At 41.5% G+C, this 14,019-nt stretch overlaps 1 protein-coding gene across 2 annotated transcripts in view; it reads left to right on the forward strand.

Annotated features, from left to right (window-relative positions):
* Positions 1 to 12,257: 12,257 nt before the first annotated feature.
* LOC111866284 (tetraspanin-36-like) overlaps positions 12,258 to 14,019 on the forward strand; it is a 12,706-nt gene continuing 10,944 nt past the window's right edge. For both annotated transcript variants that reach the window (XM_023855088.2, XM_033752180.1), the window contains exon 1: positions 12,258 to 12,476. In XM_023855088.2, coding sequence (XP_023710856.1) covers positions 12,348 to 12,476 — 129 coding nt within the window. In that variant the 5' untranslated portion in view covers positions 12,258 to 12,347. The remainder of the gene's footprint in view (positions 12,477 to 14,019) is intronic.

A 14,019-nucleotide genomic window follows, 5' to 3' on the forward strand; every position in this document is an offset into this window, starting at 1 on the left:
CCAAGCACCACTTTGTCAACCACAAATCCCACATGACAAGACCCGGGCTCGAACCCGGACCGTCGCGGTGGAAAGCCAGCGACTAACCGCTTGAGATACAGCGCGGCTTTTTGTATACTATAGCCTTGACTATTGATGATGTATTATGAGGCAGGGTTTTATTTTTATACAGACCAACTTGTAACAAATCACTTGTGCGCCTGTGCTTGACCTTGGGACTTTTATAATGCAGAAATTTGTAACAACCGGCGTCTTTTCTTTCCGTACATGGTTGCTCTCGTATGCAGCTGTCTCTAGGTTGAGCCACACACTACCTGGCTCAGAGTGGACACGATCATGCTTCCTGCGCAGCCAAAGTTCAGCGGTCACCAGTAAATAACAACAATGTACAAGATGACAATACACGGATCCAAGCACTGAAGACAGCATCAGCTACCGACAGGAGTAAGGAGACTGTTGTAGCAGCTGCCTTTTACTCTATTTTACGTTATTATTTACATTACAAAGTTTCTCCAAAGCCATGCAACAGCACGTATTTTTCGTGCTTGCAGATCGTGAAGCAGAGAAAATTATTGTAACTACGCCTCTAGACTGCTCTCAGTAATGAAGACTTCGGGAATTCAGACACTGACCAGACGGACGAGGCATGATTCCGGCGTCAGATAAGCTGCAAGAGAATGCTGTAAAGGCAGGCATGATGAGTGCCTTCTTGTCTCACTGAATTATGCAAGAATTTCATCAAACAAGATCTCAGAGAAGGTGCTTGTATATTACACCAAAGAGGGGAATTTCTTGAGCAACTGAGACACTATAAACATCTCAACAAGGATCTGTTGCGTGGAGTTAATACCAAAATCTTAAAAAGAAGATCTTATGGTATTGCAAATAGCGATACCTCATATGCTAAATTCACAGTTCACATATTTCACTATTCGACTTCGTATCTTTACAGACATTTAATGCGACCAACTCAGCGGTGCAGAGCCCTTCTTGAGATGGTGAAATCGTTGACTGTTTGAGATACTCCCCGCCTTCTCTGAATCTCTCAGGTAAATTACCATTTTGACAACAGCCTGCCAGCGGATCTTATCTTCAGCCAATTGAGTCCAATTCACATTCTCGCACCCTATTTCTTTGACATCCTCCTCAATATTTACGTCTCATCTATGTCTAGTTCTCCCAAATAGTCCCTTACTTCTAGATTTCCTCACCAATATTTTGCACACAAACAATTTCCAAACAAGAACGGGACAAATATACGTAGGCTCAATATGTACGCAATAAAACTTACACAAATTAGAATTAAGAATTACATTTTATTGGGTTTTCTATTATCGTAAAATTTAAGTGACACTTAATATCGTTTTATCTCTTTCCCATCTTCCGTTTTCTTGCCTGTTTGGTTATTCCTTACTTTCTCCCTGTCTTTACTTTCGTTCCTAGTAGTTCTTCTACCACTTATATTTAATAACATCTCCCAGAAATCAGAGAAGGGTTTGGTCCAAGGAAAAGTCTCTGCTTCCGCAGGACAACATAACCGAACACAGACACAACCCGTGTACCAAGAGAGATTCTACTTCACAATGCCACAGCCCTACACCTCGTAGTCTCGCAGTCTCTGTGATGGACACACTTTAGTCTAATTGTCCAATGTCCGAAAAAATAAACTTCAGAAGTTGAAGCAAAGTGAGAGCCTCAAATGGTCAAATTGGCCTAAAATCGTGTTCTGATGAAACATATTCGTAAGGACATCTGAAAACACATTTCAAGAAATCGAATAAAACATTCAGGACTTAAACAAGGGGCAGAAAGACATGGCGTGGTTCTAAGTTGCTCTCGAAACTACGATTAGCCAGTTACGCAAAGCACGTATGATATCGACGAAGAAACAACAAACACAATAAAATGAACAGTAGCGCAGGAGAAATAACTGAGAAGCAAATGCAGAGAAAGATGATAGGGGATTAACAATGGAAGCAAACGCGCCACAAACGCGTGTGTTTCAGATCCGGAGCTCAAGCGTGTAGTGCAGGAAACTTATTTGGTCACATGAGTTTGCATTGCATACTGCAAGAACTGCAGGCGTCAGAAAGAGAGGAGTGGAAGAGAAGGAGCACTAGATAAAGAAGAGACAGAAGAAGGAGACTGGGGAGCAGGAAGAGGGGAAAAGTAGACAAAAAAGAAGCCAGAAGAGGATAATAATCATGAGGAATAGAACAAGGGAAGCGAGGAATAGAGGCAAGGCAGAATGAGGAAGAGAATAAGACTAGAAGACACAGAAGAAGAATGACAAGGGAGATGAACGGGAATAAGATGAGCAAGAGAACAGAAATTGAAGAAACAGAAAGAGACTGATGAAAAAAGGGGATGAGGAGACGCAAGAGAAGATTAGGTACAAGAAGAAGAATATGTATTTAACATTCATCATTATCTTTCTGTCCAGAAAACCATTACGTCACGTTTCTTTCTGAAAAAGATAAACAATCAACAATTAAAGAGAAAAAGGTAAAGTGAACAAGAGGCTTGGTTTTCCATGGTCGTGAAATCCTTGCTAGATTCTTCTTGGTTGTGCAGTGAAACAGTCCTTGACCTCTTGGTTGCAAGTGCCATAAATTCGTAGAATAATATTAGCCTTCCATCTAGGTTGTAACCGTAATCTTGGATTAACATGAAATTCAAAATAGCGCTATTCCAGAGGGGTGTGAAACAGCATTGAGTCCTTATACCGAGACTGCTACTCGCAGAGCAACTACAGCGGTATGTAGATGCCGCCTTATGGCAACCGCAGACACGTGATTAGATGAGTCATGACTTATAGGTAGCTTTTGGTGTTTTTATTAGGTCCATGTAACATTTTGGTTGGAGAACCTCAGACAAGAGCCACTTGGAAGACATGGGTAGATGGAAAGATTATATGAAATTCGACGTTAAAGAAATAGGGTGTCAAGGTGTTCACTGGGTTTGACAGGCTCAGCATAGAACCCAATGAAGAAGTCCAGTCATACAGAGATGAAAATTTCGATTCCATAAGAACAGAGAATTCCTTGACCATCCGTGGAATTATCGACTTTCCGAGAATATCATATCCCATGCAGTTACGTGATTGGTTAATTATTCTATTTAGCTTGATATTAAAACATATATACATTAATGAAAAAATGAAGCCGAGAAATTATATTTCAGTAACTGCCCGAAATCAATCACCAAATCAAGGATGAGATGGGCAAAGTATGTAGCACGAATGGGGAGAAGAGGAATGCATCTAGGATATTGACGGGAATGCTATAAGGAAAGAGACCACTAGGAAGAACAAGACGGAGGTTGGTGGAAAATATTAAAATGAATCTTAGAGAGATAGGATGGGGTGGTATGAATTGGATTGATCTGGCTCAGAATGAGGACCTTCGGTTTCCATAAAATATTGGGAAGTTGTTTGGTAGCTGCAGAACTGGCGGCTTCTCAGGAAGGGCTCAGCTCCAGTTTAGAGTCATCTTGTTGAAAGCTTTCTTGTAATTATGAAGAAGGAAGTCATGTCAATGAGAATAAATTATTTTACTGCCAAATGTTTGGCTGTTCAGAATCACAATATATGTAATTATCTTTATTTTTAAATATATAAAACTTCCCCCTTGATGTGTGGAAGATATCATAACCTAATCACGCATTTTTCCACTATGCTCATGAAGTGAACGAGTAATGTGAACGTTAAGTCTACCTCCGTTGATATTTGTATGTGTATTATTGACTATAGACGGAGTTCGCATTTGCGAATAGATTTGTTGTCCACATACGGGTCGTGACTATAAATAACTGTAACACTATTGTTGATTTCCACACTACAAATCACTCCACGCTAAGGCTTCTCAGTCTACTTTCACTAGTCTTTATTTGGTGACAGCTCTCAACAGTGGATATTCCTCTGCAGTGTTTCCTGGTAACGAATCTTAGCAATGGAGATTCTTCAGCTTCCGTTGTCCGCTGGTTAACACTCCACTGAACTGCACTCACTCGCTGAGCAGAACACCATAATTCGAGTCATATAGTCTCGGAGCGGACCCACAGTGAACAGCGCCTGCATCACCTCTTTTATTGTTGTGTCGCGTCACAGCGCACGCGTATGCTGCGGGTGCTACAGCAACGTGTTACGTATAGTGACACCTCATCTAATGTAGCGTGAGGGGCATTACTTAGCAACGGCTGATGTTTACAGAGTCACCTCTTAGCAACGTGTCTATACGCCACAATATTCTAATCCATTTAAAGAATTTCGATTACAGATTTTAGTGGGGATTGCAAGTGCAAGTTACCAGATGAATTTAATTTAGTTCGTTTCATTATAACCCTGCATCATACGAAGCTGAAATGGAAGTTGATATATCCTTGAACTATGGCCGTAGAAAAAGGGAAGTGAAAATACTCCATCTACTTTAACATGGCTAAGAATATACCTGTATTTTGGCAGTTCGTGACTTTCCTGGCACGTGGCGAAATTTATGGAAAGCGGACACACTCCTTCACTCTTTTGTCTTCCTTCCCTTGTTCGTGCTTTTACAAACACAATATTTCAGCTCTGCTGAGTTGCATCCTTGCATATCGTAAATGGTTATACAAAGCAAATTCTTATTAGGACAAGCAACCCCGGAAGCCGAGCAGGTTCTGCTTGCCGCAAGAAATGAAGAATTCCTGCAACTTGTTCCATACTATTCCATGTATGGTGGAGTAAGAAGTCTGCAGACCCTTTTGTAGAGAACAGAGGATAAATACAATAAACCAGGAAACTGAAATCATGCCATTGAAACTGTCAATATAGAAACACTCGCCACTGGAACGGTGTACTCTAAGGTTCCGAAGGTTGCTACAGTGTATTTCTTAATCCATTCTCTATATTAGTAATCGTTTTGTAACAAGTAAATACATGAATTTGATGAAACAGAGTTATCGCTGCAAAGCTGATGGTTGCATCAGATAGTCAATAAATTATCAGCCTTCTAAGGAACCCGGAATGTTCATTACCGTATTAATAATAGCCTGCCCTTAGACACTATCCTGAACCATATGAATGTAGACAACATCATCAAAACTTATTTATTTACAATAAATTATGTTGAAGAAATCAGTCTTCTGGGATTTGGCACCGTGTATATGTGGNTCTCCTATATTCAGATTCACCGACTAAAACCCTGTATAAAACTCTCTCATCTCTCCCAATCTCCTATCCGTGCTACATTCCTAGACCATATCATTGTCCTTGACCTTGATCGTGAAGACATGACTTACGAAGGGTCCGATTAGGCCACTCCCTATGATCCTCTCACGTTTTCTTATTTCTAAATATCCTCATCATTTTGTTCTCGGTTAGTTGTTCCCTTTATGTCATTAAATTCCGTGCATTTGAGGAAACCTAAGGTCCTTTACTATGTTTACGGTACATTTTGTGCACAATTTCCCCTAGTACGTATATTCTAGGTGTCGCTATACTTGAGATTGTTCAGCATAAGCGTGTAGGTGTATCAGTGAGCAGTTGCCATATCACATACTAACTTCTAGGCTCTGAAGTTATCATCAAACAACGCGCAATCTGCTGTGGGGCTCTTACACTTTCTTTCTTTCTTTCTTTCTTTCCATTGGCGCTACAGCTCTCATTTGGGCCTAGGCCTATCTCCATGAAACTCTCCGCCCTTATACTTTATTTAGATAAAAATATCAATAAAATAATGGTATCTGCTGAGGAATTCTCATGATAGAAACTTATGCTAATGTGGTCTTCAACTGAGAAGTCCACACAACCGCCACGTCTATATTGGTCACGATGAAAAATAATATGGCGGCATACATAACAGTGAATGAGATTGATAAAGATTGGAAAATTCTTTCAAAACTTTAGTGGAGGACACACGAACACGATACGACGAGTTTTACTATCTGCCTATCTTTCTAGTTGTCTATCTATGGCTCTACAGTCCTTATGTTGGATCTTGGCCGTTTTTTTAGTTTTTTATCTTATACACAGTCGGTAACACTCCTTGGACGGGTGATCAGCCCGTCGCAAGGCCGTTATCTACACAGAGAACAACAGAAACACAGAATAAACACATACAATACAGACATCCATGTCTTGAATGGGATTCGAACCCACTATCCCAACGTTCGAGCGAGCGAAGACAGCTCATGCCTCAGACCGCGCGGCCATTGTGATCGGCAATGCGTTTCACTAACTTATAAAATTAAAGTTACAGTATGGAAATGAAGTTGATAAGCGTAGTAATATTTTTACCTCTGACTTACTGCAATACACTTGTACCGATACATTAATAATTTGTTTACAATAAGACTCACTTTCCATAAAGTTTGGCAATCCCTGCCGTCGGGTTTCATTCCAGTGTTGATGAGAAAGGCTTCGTTGAAGTGAGTTTACTTTGGGGTGGGCAAGGACCGTATGCAAACGGTCCCCTTCTACTCGTGTGTGCGCGCTGGGCGGAAGTTAACGTTCAAATAGACAGGAAGTAGCTCGAATTTCTCGGACTAGAATTCCCTAGAATATTCTGGCATATTCTCTACTGCCTCGGCTACCGAGGCTGGTGCTTCAAGCGAGGTTAGAACAATTAAACACAAGCAAATTGCAATACAAACGGCAGGATAACTCCGTTTCAAATCCTTACAATTTGTGCTCTTAACCTAAAACTGAATTAAGAGAGATGATGTGGCAGGGACATGCATCACGAGCGGGGGGGGGGCAGGAATTCATACAAAATTCTGGTGAGAAAATCAGAAGAGAAGGGACCAATCTCGAAAATCAGGCGTAAATGAAATGAAAAATATGTTCTGTGGTTCTTAACGACTCTGCTATTATCTCTGATTATATAGCGTTGAATGTTGGGGTGCTTGGTGAATAATGAATTGGAAAGGATTTGGAAGGACGTGGTCGTGGCCTAACTCAGGTAGGCCCCACTGTCTCAGCATTTTCTTGGAAGGGCCGAGGAAAGCCACGAAAATTTTCAGTCAAAATAGCCGGTGTTCCAGAAAAAACTCGAATCGAGCACACGTCGAATACAAGTCAAAATCGTTTCCGTTACACCTATCTGTTAGGTGGATAATAATATTAAAACGCGTCTTTCAGAAATAATGTATAGGCCTAAAGTAGAAGCTGGGCTAGGACCGAATTGATTGGCTGCGTTTGGAAAACTTCGGGTTGTACAAAGTAGGGAATTTCTTGACAATATGCGTAAATATTGTATTTAGAAGAAAAAGAAGGCATGGTTGACATTCAACACTTTGAGAGTCGCTTCTTGGTGTGTCTGTATGATCAGAAAGTGCTTCTTAACGCGAGAGAATTTGAGTGAACGACCGAAAGCTCAGAAAGCAGCGCGCGAGATCTCGCAGTACGAGTAAATCTGCGTCAGCTCCATCTTGTTCTAAGAACTGGGTACTAATGTAACTTCCTTGTCAGTCTGCATGGCGTCGTGCTAGCTCTATGTCATGGCCGTCAGTAGGCCTGCAACGGGAGCGCGTTCCAGAGTTAATGGCTTTGTTTCGCTGCTCTAATTTGTTTCTCGTTATTCTTTTGTACCTGGCCTCATGTTGAATGTTTTCATGCATTCTTTTTTTGTAATTTTAATTCACTTTTGGCAAGATCAAGTTTTTAGTATGTACATGTTGAAAAACATATCTTATAAACTGTCCTATACACTCCGCAGGGAGACCAAAGTTACTAGGGGAGATGCTAATAAAACTCTTACGAGAATCCTTCACTGCACACTGCTGACAAAATGAACTGCTGGGCTCCATTAACTTCAACGGGCCCTATCTTCTGGCGCAGTTTTCTCTTACTACCACGAATACAACAGCGATATTCTAGATACAGTTCTATATAACACAGTGCCGCGGCTTATTGTTATTCACAGTGCTAATTCGTTGATTATTTTATTTTAAAATTTAAACTTCATCACAAAGGGACCCAAAAGCACCTAAACGTTGTTTTTTATTATTATTATTTTCAGACAGATTTCTGTTCTACGCTGACATTTACTTAACGGTAGCGTAGTTGGTTGAGGGGCTATGCTACAAGCCGGGTTCAAGTCCCGATGAGGTCACTGGATTTTTTCAGTTGACCTAACCCTTCCAGCCGCACTATGGCCCTGGTGTCGACTTAGCCTCTAACAGAAATGAGTACCAGGAATCTTCATGGGGTTAAGAGCGGCCCCCAAGCAAGGCTGGCAACCTTACCGCCATCTGTGAACCGATTGTTTAGAGAAAATGTGGGAGCCTCAACTTCTCACAACCCTATGGGGCCTCCACGGCCTGTTACAGGTACAGCTTTAACTTTTTTATATATACATGCAGTTGCCTTGCGGTACTAAGAAAATGACGTACGAAAATTAGAACATAAAATCTTCAGGCAAGAATCGAACCTGGGACCTTCCGAGTAAGAGGCTGTAGTGCTAACAACTCAACCGCAACGTTCGGTATAAGTCGGTAGTGTAAAAAGTAAAAGTAATACGCTAGCTGCTGCGCGAAAACTAGGTGCTGTGACACGAGCTTCTGCGTCTGTTTGCAAAGTTTGAAAGATGGTTGTATTTACGTGAGCGTGAAGAATCGAGCGCTCAACACCAGAAGAAGAGAACAGTACAATGAAGAGTTTACGTACTTCACTAAATCATTTGAATTTCACGTCAGTTTCACGACCACTGTACGATGTAGCTCGTGAAGCTTTCTTATTGTGTTACCAACAAAACTCTTTATTAACCAGACACTGTCTCTGCACTGGAAAGTACATAGTAACTATGTACGTGCTTTCATGGAGGTGAGCCCTTCTAGAGGAGCCGCCAATTGTGCAGCTACTCAAAAACTTCGCAGCATTTTATGGAACCTGAAGGTTTATTACCAAGTTAACAAGAGCCCTCCACTTGTCCCTATCCGGAGCCAGATCAATCCAGTCCATACTATCCCATCCTATCTCTCTAAGATCCGTTTTAATATTGTCCACCCGCTTACGTCTTGGTCTTCCTAGCTGTCTCTTTCCTTCTGGCTTTCCCACCAATCTCCTATATTCATTCCTCTTCTCTGCATTCCTACTACATGCTCTGTCCATCTCATTCTCCTTGACTTAATCATTCTAATTATGTTTAGAGAGGAGTATAAGCTATGAAGCTCCTCATTATGCAGTTTTCTCCAATCTCCCGTCACTTAATCTCTCTTCGGCCCAAATATTCTCCTCAACACCCTGTTCTCAGACACCCTCAGTCTATGTTCCTCCCTTAATATTGCACCCATACAGAACCACAGGCAAAATTATAGTTTTCCATATTCCAATTTTTGTTTCTAGACAGCAGACGTGAAGACAAAAGGTTCTGAACCGAATGGCAGCAAATACTACCGGAATTTAACCTGCACTTAATCTCCTCATGAATCAAATTTTGACTTGTTACTATTGCTCCCAAATATTTGAAATTTCTCACGTTTTTAAAGGATCTATTGGCTACCCTTATGCTACGATTTTGTCTTGGATTCTGGTGTCAAGACATCATCATACTTACTTGGAATGGTCTTTATATAGACATGAAAATGTTAATTCCTATTTTCGTGCATATCTTAAGAAGCTATTTCGATAAAGTTGATTCTTTGCAACCTTGCAAATGGGGCTCGTCTTGCCGGTTAAATAATCTGTTTGCTTCTCGTTGTAAAGATGCTTTAGATATAAAATTGGTGGATTTAAAGAGTGGATAATAATGCATGAGAAATAAGAATACACAACTCCACAGTACAGGAAGGCGTAGTTGTTTAACAGCGTTAAAGATAAAAAAGTAAAGCTATCCTTGTAACAGGCCGTGGAGGCCCATAGAGTTATGAGACGTCGAGGCTCCTACATTTCCTCTAGACAATCGGTTCACAGACGGCGGTAAGGTTGTCAGTCTTAGGCGCCGGCCGCCCTTTACCCCTCAGGAAGATTCCTGGAAGGCAGAGTCGACCCCAGGGCCATAGTGCAGCTGGAAGGATTAGGTCAATTGAAAAATCCACCTCATCGGGACTCGAACCCGCGACCTTCCTGCTTTGTAACATAGTGCCTCAACCAACTACGCTACCGCGTGCCTCTTATTTAACAGCACTGACACCGAAAACTGGAAGAATCATAACTGAGGTTCGTACGGGATTTACCGGGTGTTGCAATATCGTCACTGTAACAAGGAAATCGAAGATTTCGCAAATAATTGGCAACAATGGGATATACAGAATGAAGAATAAACAGAATGCCAAAGTAGACACTGGGAAACAAACCAATGGGACGAGGAGGTCTTGAACGCCTGAAGAGAAGAGAAAGACCAGCTGTGCCTAAGATGATTATAAGAAGACATTTAAGCCAAAGTCTGTGTACATATTCTTGATTATGGTGACGATGTTAATCTGACTAAAGCCAAAAATTCGTCCACCTGATTATACGGATTTGTTCCTGGAGCAGTTATTTTAATAATTTAACACTACTGCGTACAAATGGAATCTTGCTTAAAGCAACGTCCCTGGCCATTATAACACAGAAAACTGGGCTCAGGGACGGGCTTCTGTGGGCCTCTGGGCGAATATAGCCTGTCTCCTGTACCGATCACAGTGACCGCGTGGTCTAAGGCATGAACCCTCTTCTCCCGCTCAAACACTGGGATCGTGGGTTCGAATCCCATTTGAGGCAGGATGTCTGTGTGAGGTAGAGGCCCTGCTATGGACTGATCCCCCGTCCACGGAGTCCTGCCGGCTGTATAAGTGATCAAAAAACTGAAAAAGCGGCCAAGGTCCATGAAAGGGCTGTAGAGCCATAGACAGACAGTTTGTCTAGTGTTGCTGATAAGTATTTACATAACAGCTCAAATATTACTGTTTATGATAATGTACATAATGAAAAAGTAAGATTTTATATGCGGTAGAGCGTACGTCGAACTTCAGAAGTTTTATCCTAGAAAAAAATTGAGATTTCTAGATGATATGAGAATACGCATTCTGAAGTCTTCAACTGTTAAAAATTCTGGAACAGCTGACAATCGTCATTCTGACGCAACTCAGTTCACCCTTTTACGTCAGAGCAGCTAACATCCGGCGACAGCTGTAAGTTTAATGTTATTCCATAGTGCCCACCCCACACTTGGCTTTTATGTGCAGTATAATTCAACGGTAGCAGTGCATATACTCTGCCAAGAATGCTTCAGACTCCGAATGAATTTCCTTCATCGAGTCAGGATTCCCACTGAATTTAGTATTAGGTAAAACTAAAATTGTCCCTATGCTTAACTAATTAAGCACTACGCCATGAAAACGGGGTACACGGTAGCGTAGTTGGTTGAGGCACCATGCTACAAGCCGGAAGGTCGCTGGTTCGAGTCCAAATTCGCAGCGAGTATTTCCCGACGGTAGGACAACAGTTCTACTGATTTTGAACTATGTTCACTTCCTGAGTTCTCCTTTCATAATGGTTGCTGTAGCGTAGTTGGTTGAGGTACTATGCTACAAGCCGGAAGGTTGCGGGTTCAAGTCCCGATATGTTCACTTCCTGAGTTCTCCTTTCATAATGGTTGCTGTAGCGTAGTTGGTTGAGGTACTATGCTACAAGCCGGAAGGTTGCGGGTTCAAGTCCCGATATGTTCACTTCCTGAGTTCTCCTTTCATAATGGTTGCTGTAGCGTAGTTGGTTGAGGTACTATGCTACAAGCCGGAAGGTTGCGGGTTCAAGTCCCGATGAGGTCACTGGATTTTTCAGTTGGCATAATCCTTCCAGCCTCACTACGGCCCTGGGGTCGACTCAGGCTCTAACAGAAATCAGTACCAGGAATGTTCCTGCGGGTAAAGGGCGGCCGGGGCGTAAGGCTGACTACCTGACCGCCATCTGTGAGCCGATTGTCTAGAAAATGGAGGAGCCTCTACGTCTCACAATCCTATGGGTCTCCACGGCCAGTTACAGGGATAGCTTTACCTTTACTTACATCAACAATATGGAAATCATTTGAAAATTCAGTTGTATCTGGGCCCATCTCCGTCGTTAACTGAAGCGGTTAGCAAGAATCATTTCAGCTACTGAACATGTGCTCTTTTCAAAGTAACCCATTCAACTAGTAAGTGGATATTTATCAGCTGAGAGACGTGCAACATTCTGCACATTTCGTATCTTATCTGCAGTTTATGAAGTTCCAAATAAAGCTGGACAAATTCTTTTATCTAATCTGGGAACTGAATACAATCCACCTCACCTAGAAGAAAGGGCATGTCTGTTGGACTGAGAGTGTAAAGTAGCCCACAAGAAATTGTCGGTAATGCGCGAACACTTGGGATGACTGAGGTACCTTCCATCTGTCAGGGAAGATGGCAGTGAAATGCATTTGCCGGGCAGGGCCAAGTTACACTTCACAAAGGTGAACCTTGTGTCTGGAATGACAACAATGAGAATCTATGATCGTGAGGTGGTGAGATACGTGCACATACTGTTCTGCTTTGTAGTGCTGGTAAGTAACATTCAGCTGTTCTGTAACTTGCATGCATTTCGTCACCCTTAGTTACTTCACGTGCGAAGTGAAGCTGCACATCTCTTCCCACACACTGAGGTGCCAACAGAGAATGAAATTTCTAAGGTTACAAGGTATCTGAAACGTTATAGAGCACAAGGGAAAACAATATTTTTTTGGTGGATTAATCAAGTATGAAGGGTTGAGATTGTGAAATGAGATGCAGACATATAGCTGAAACTATGCCGGATAAATGGAATACGTCAGTATTATGCCCAGTTCACAAGAAATGAGGTAAGTCAGGATGTAGTAAATAGGCCTATAATCGAATATGATTATTAAATTTAAGTTGAAAGGTAAACTTATCCCTGTAACAGGCCCTGAAGACCCATAGGGATGTGAGACGTCGAGGTTCCCACATATTCTCTAGACCAGTGTTCCGCAACCGGTGTGCCGTCACAAGGTGAAAGGTGTGACGCGAACTTTTACGTATTGTAAGAAATTAGTTGTCGCATTTTATTCGTTTTATTTTATCCCAGTTACCGTGTTTCATATGCTTGTATTTTATTCTCAGACACTGCACTGATTAAATAAGATGATGGTTGTTTATTCTTTATTACATGCTGTGATTTGTTATGTACAGTAACGTTGTATTCTAAGAAATTAAACGAAAATTATTTACTCACAGTTGTTGTTATATCATAGTTTTCATTATTGATTTATTTTTATTTTTCTCGCATCTACGCAGCTTCTTTGATATGTTTGCCGCATGTTCTGTGTACGTGCTTTTCCCTCAAACTGCAGAGATTAGCATGGGTTTTCCTGTCTTTTATAACGCTGTTTCGGTATTTGCCCGTGTTTGTTAGAAGTTAGAGCTTCTTCAAATTTATGACTTTCTTCCTGTAACGATGCACCCACCGATTGTTGGACTTCATTTAAAATTACAAATACTTCAAAAATAAGTTGGTATAGTGTCACTTCTTCCGTTTGAAGAGTAGAGATCCCGCGTTTTACAGTTGTTTCAGTTCTATCACAACTGTGCTCTGAAGTAGATCGCAAATTTTGGTTGCTAGTTAGAGAATTACAGATGGGTCGTTTGAGATGTCCCCGACTGTATGGTCACTTGCTGACGGCAATAAAGTGGTGATGGACCCAATTAAAGAACATTTAGAAATGCTGCAGCAGAAATTCAATAAGTATTTTGGAGAGAGTGTACAAGATTTCGACTGGGTTCGTGATCCATTTGTTGTGAATTTAGAACATCTTCCGATTAATATACAAGAGGAACTCGCAGATTTAAAAGCAGACAGAACATTGAAACTAAAACTTCTCGAAGTGCCATTGGATACGTTTTGGTTGGCAATAAGGAGTGAATACCCGGCTATCTCCGAGATGGCAGTTAACGTGTTATTGCCATTTTCAACTACATATTTGTGTGAACTGGGCTTCTCGACGTTAACTGAAATTAAGACATCAAAGAGGGAGAGGCTCAAACCCATCGATGAAGAAATGAGACTTGCGTTGTCAACGATTCCACCACGGA

Source organism: Cryptotermes secundus, unplaced genomic scaffold (assembly GCF_002891405.2).
Source record: "Cryptotermes secundus unplaced genomic scaffold, Csec_1.0 scaffold1025, whole genome shotgun sequence".
Lineage (NCBI taxonomy): Eukaryota > Metazoa > Arthropoda > Insecta > Blattodea > Kalotermitidae > Cryptotermes > Cryptotermes secundus.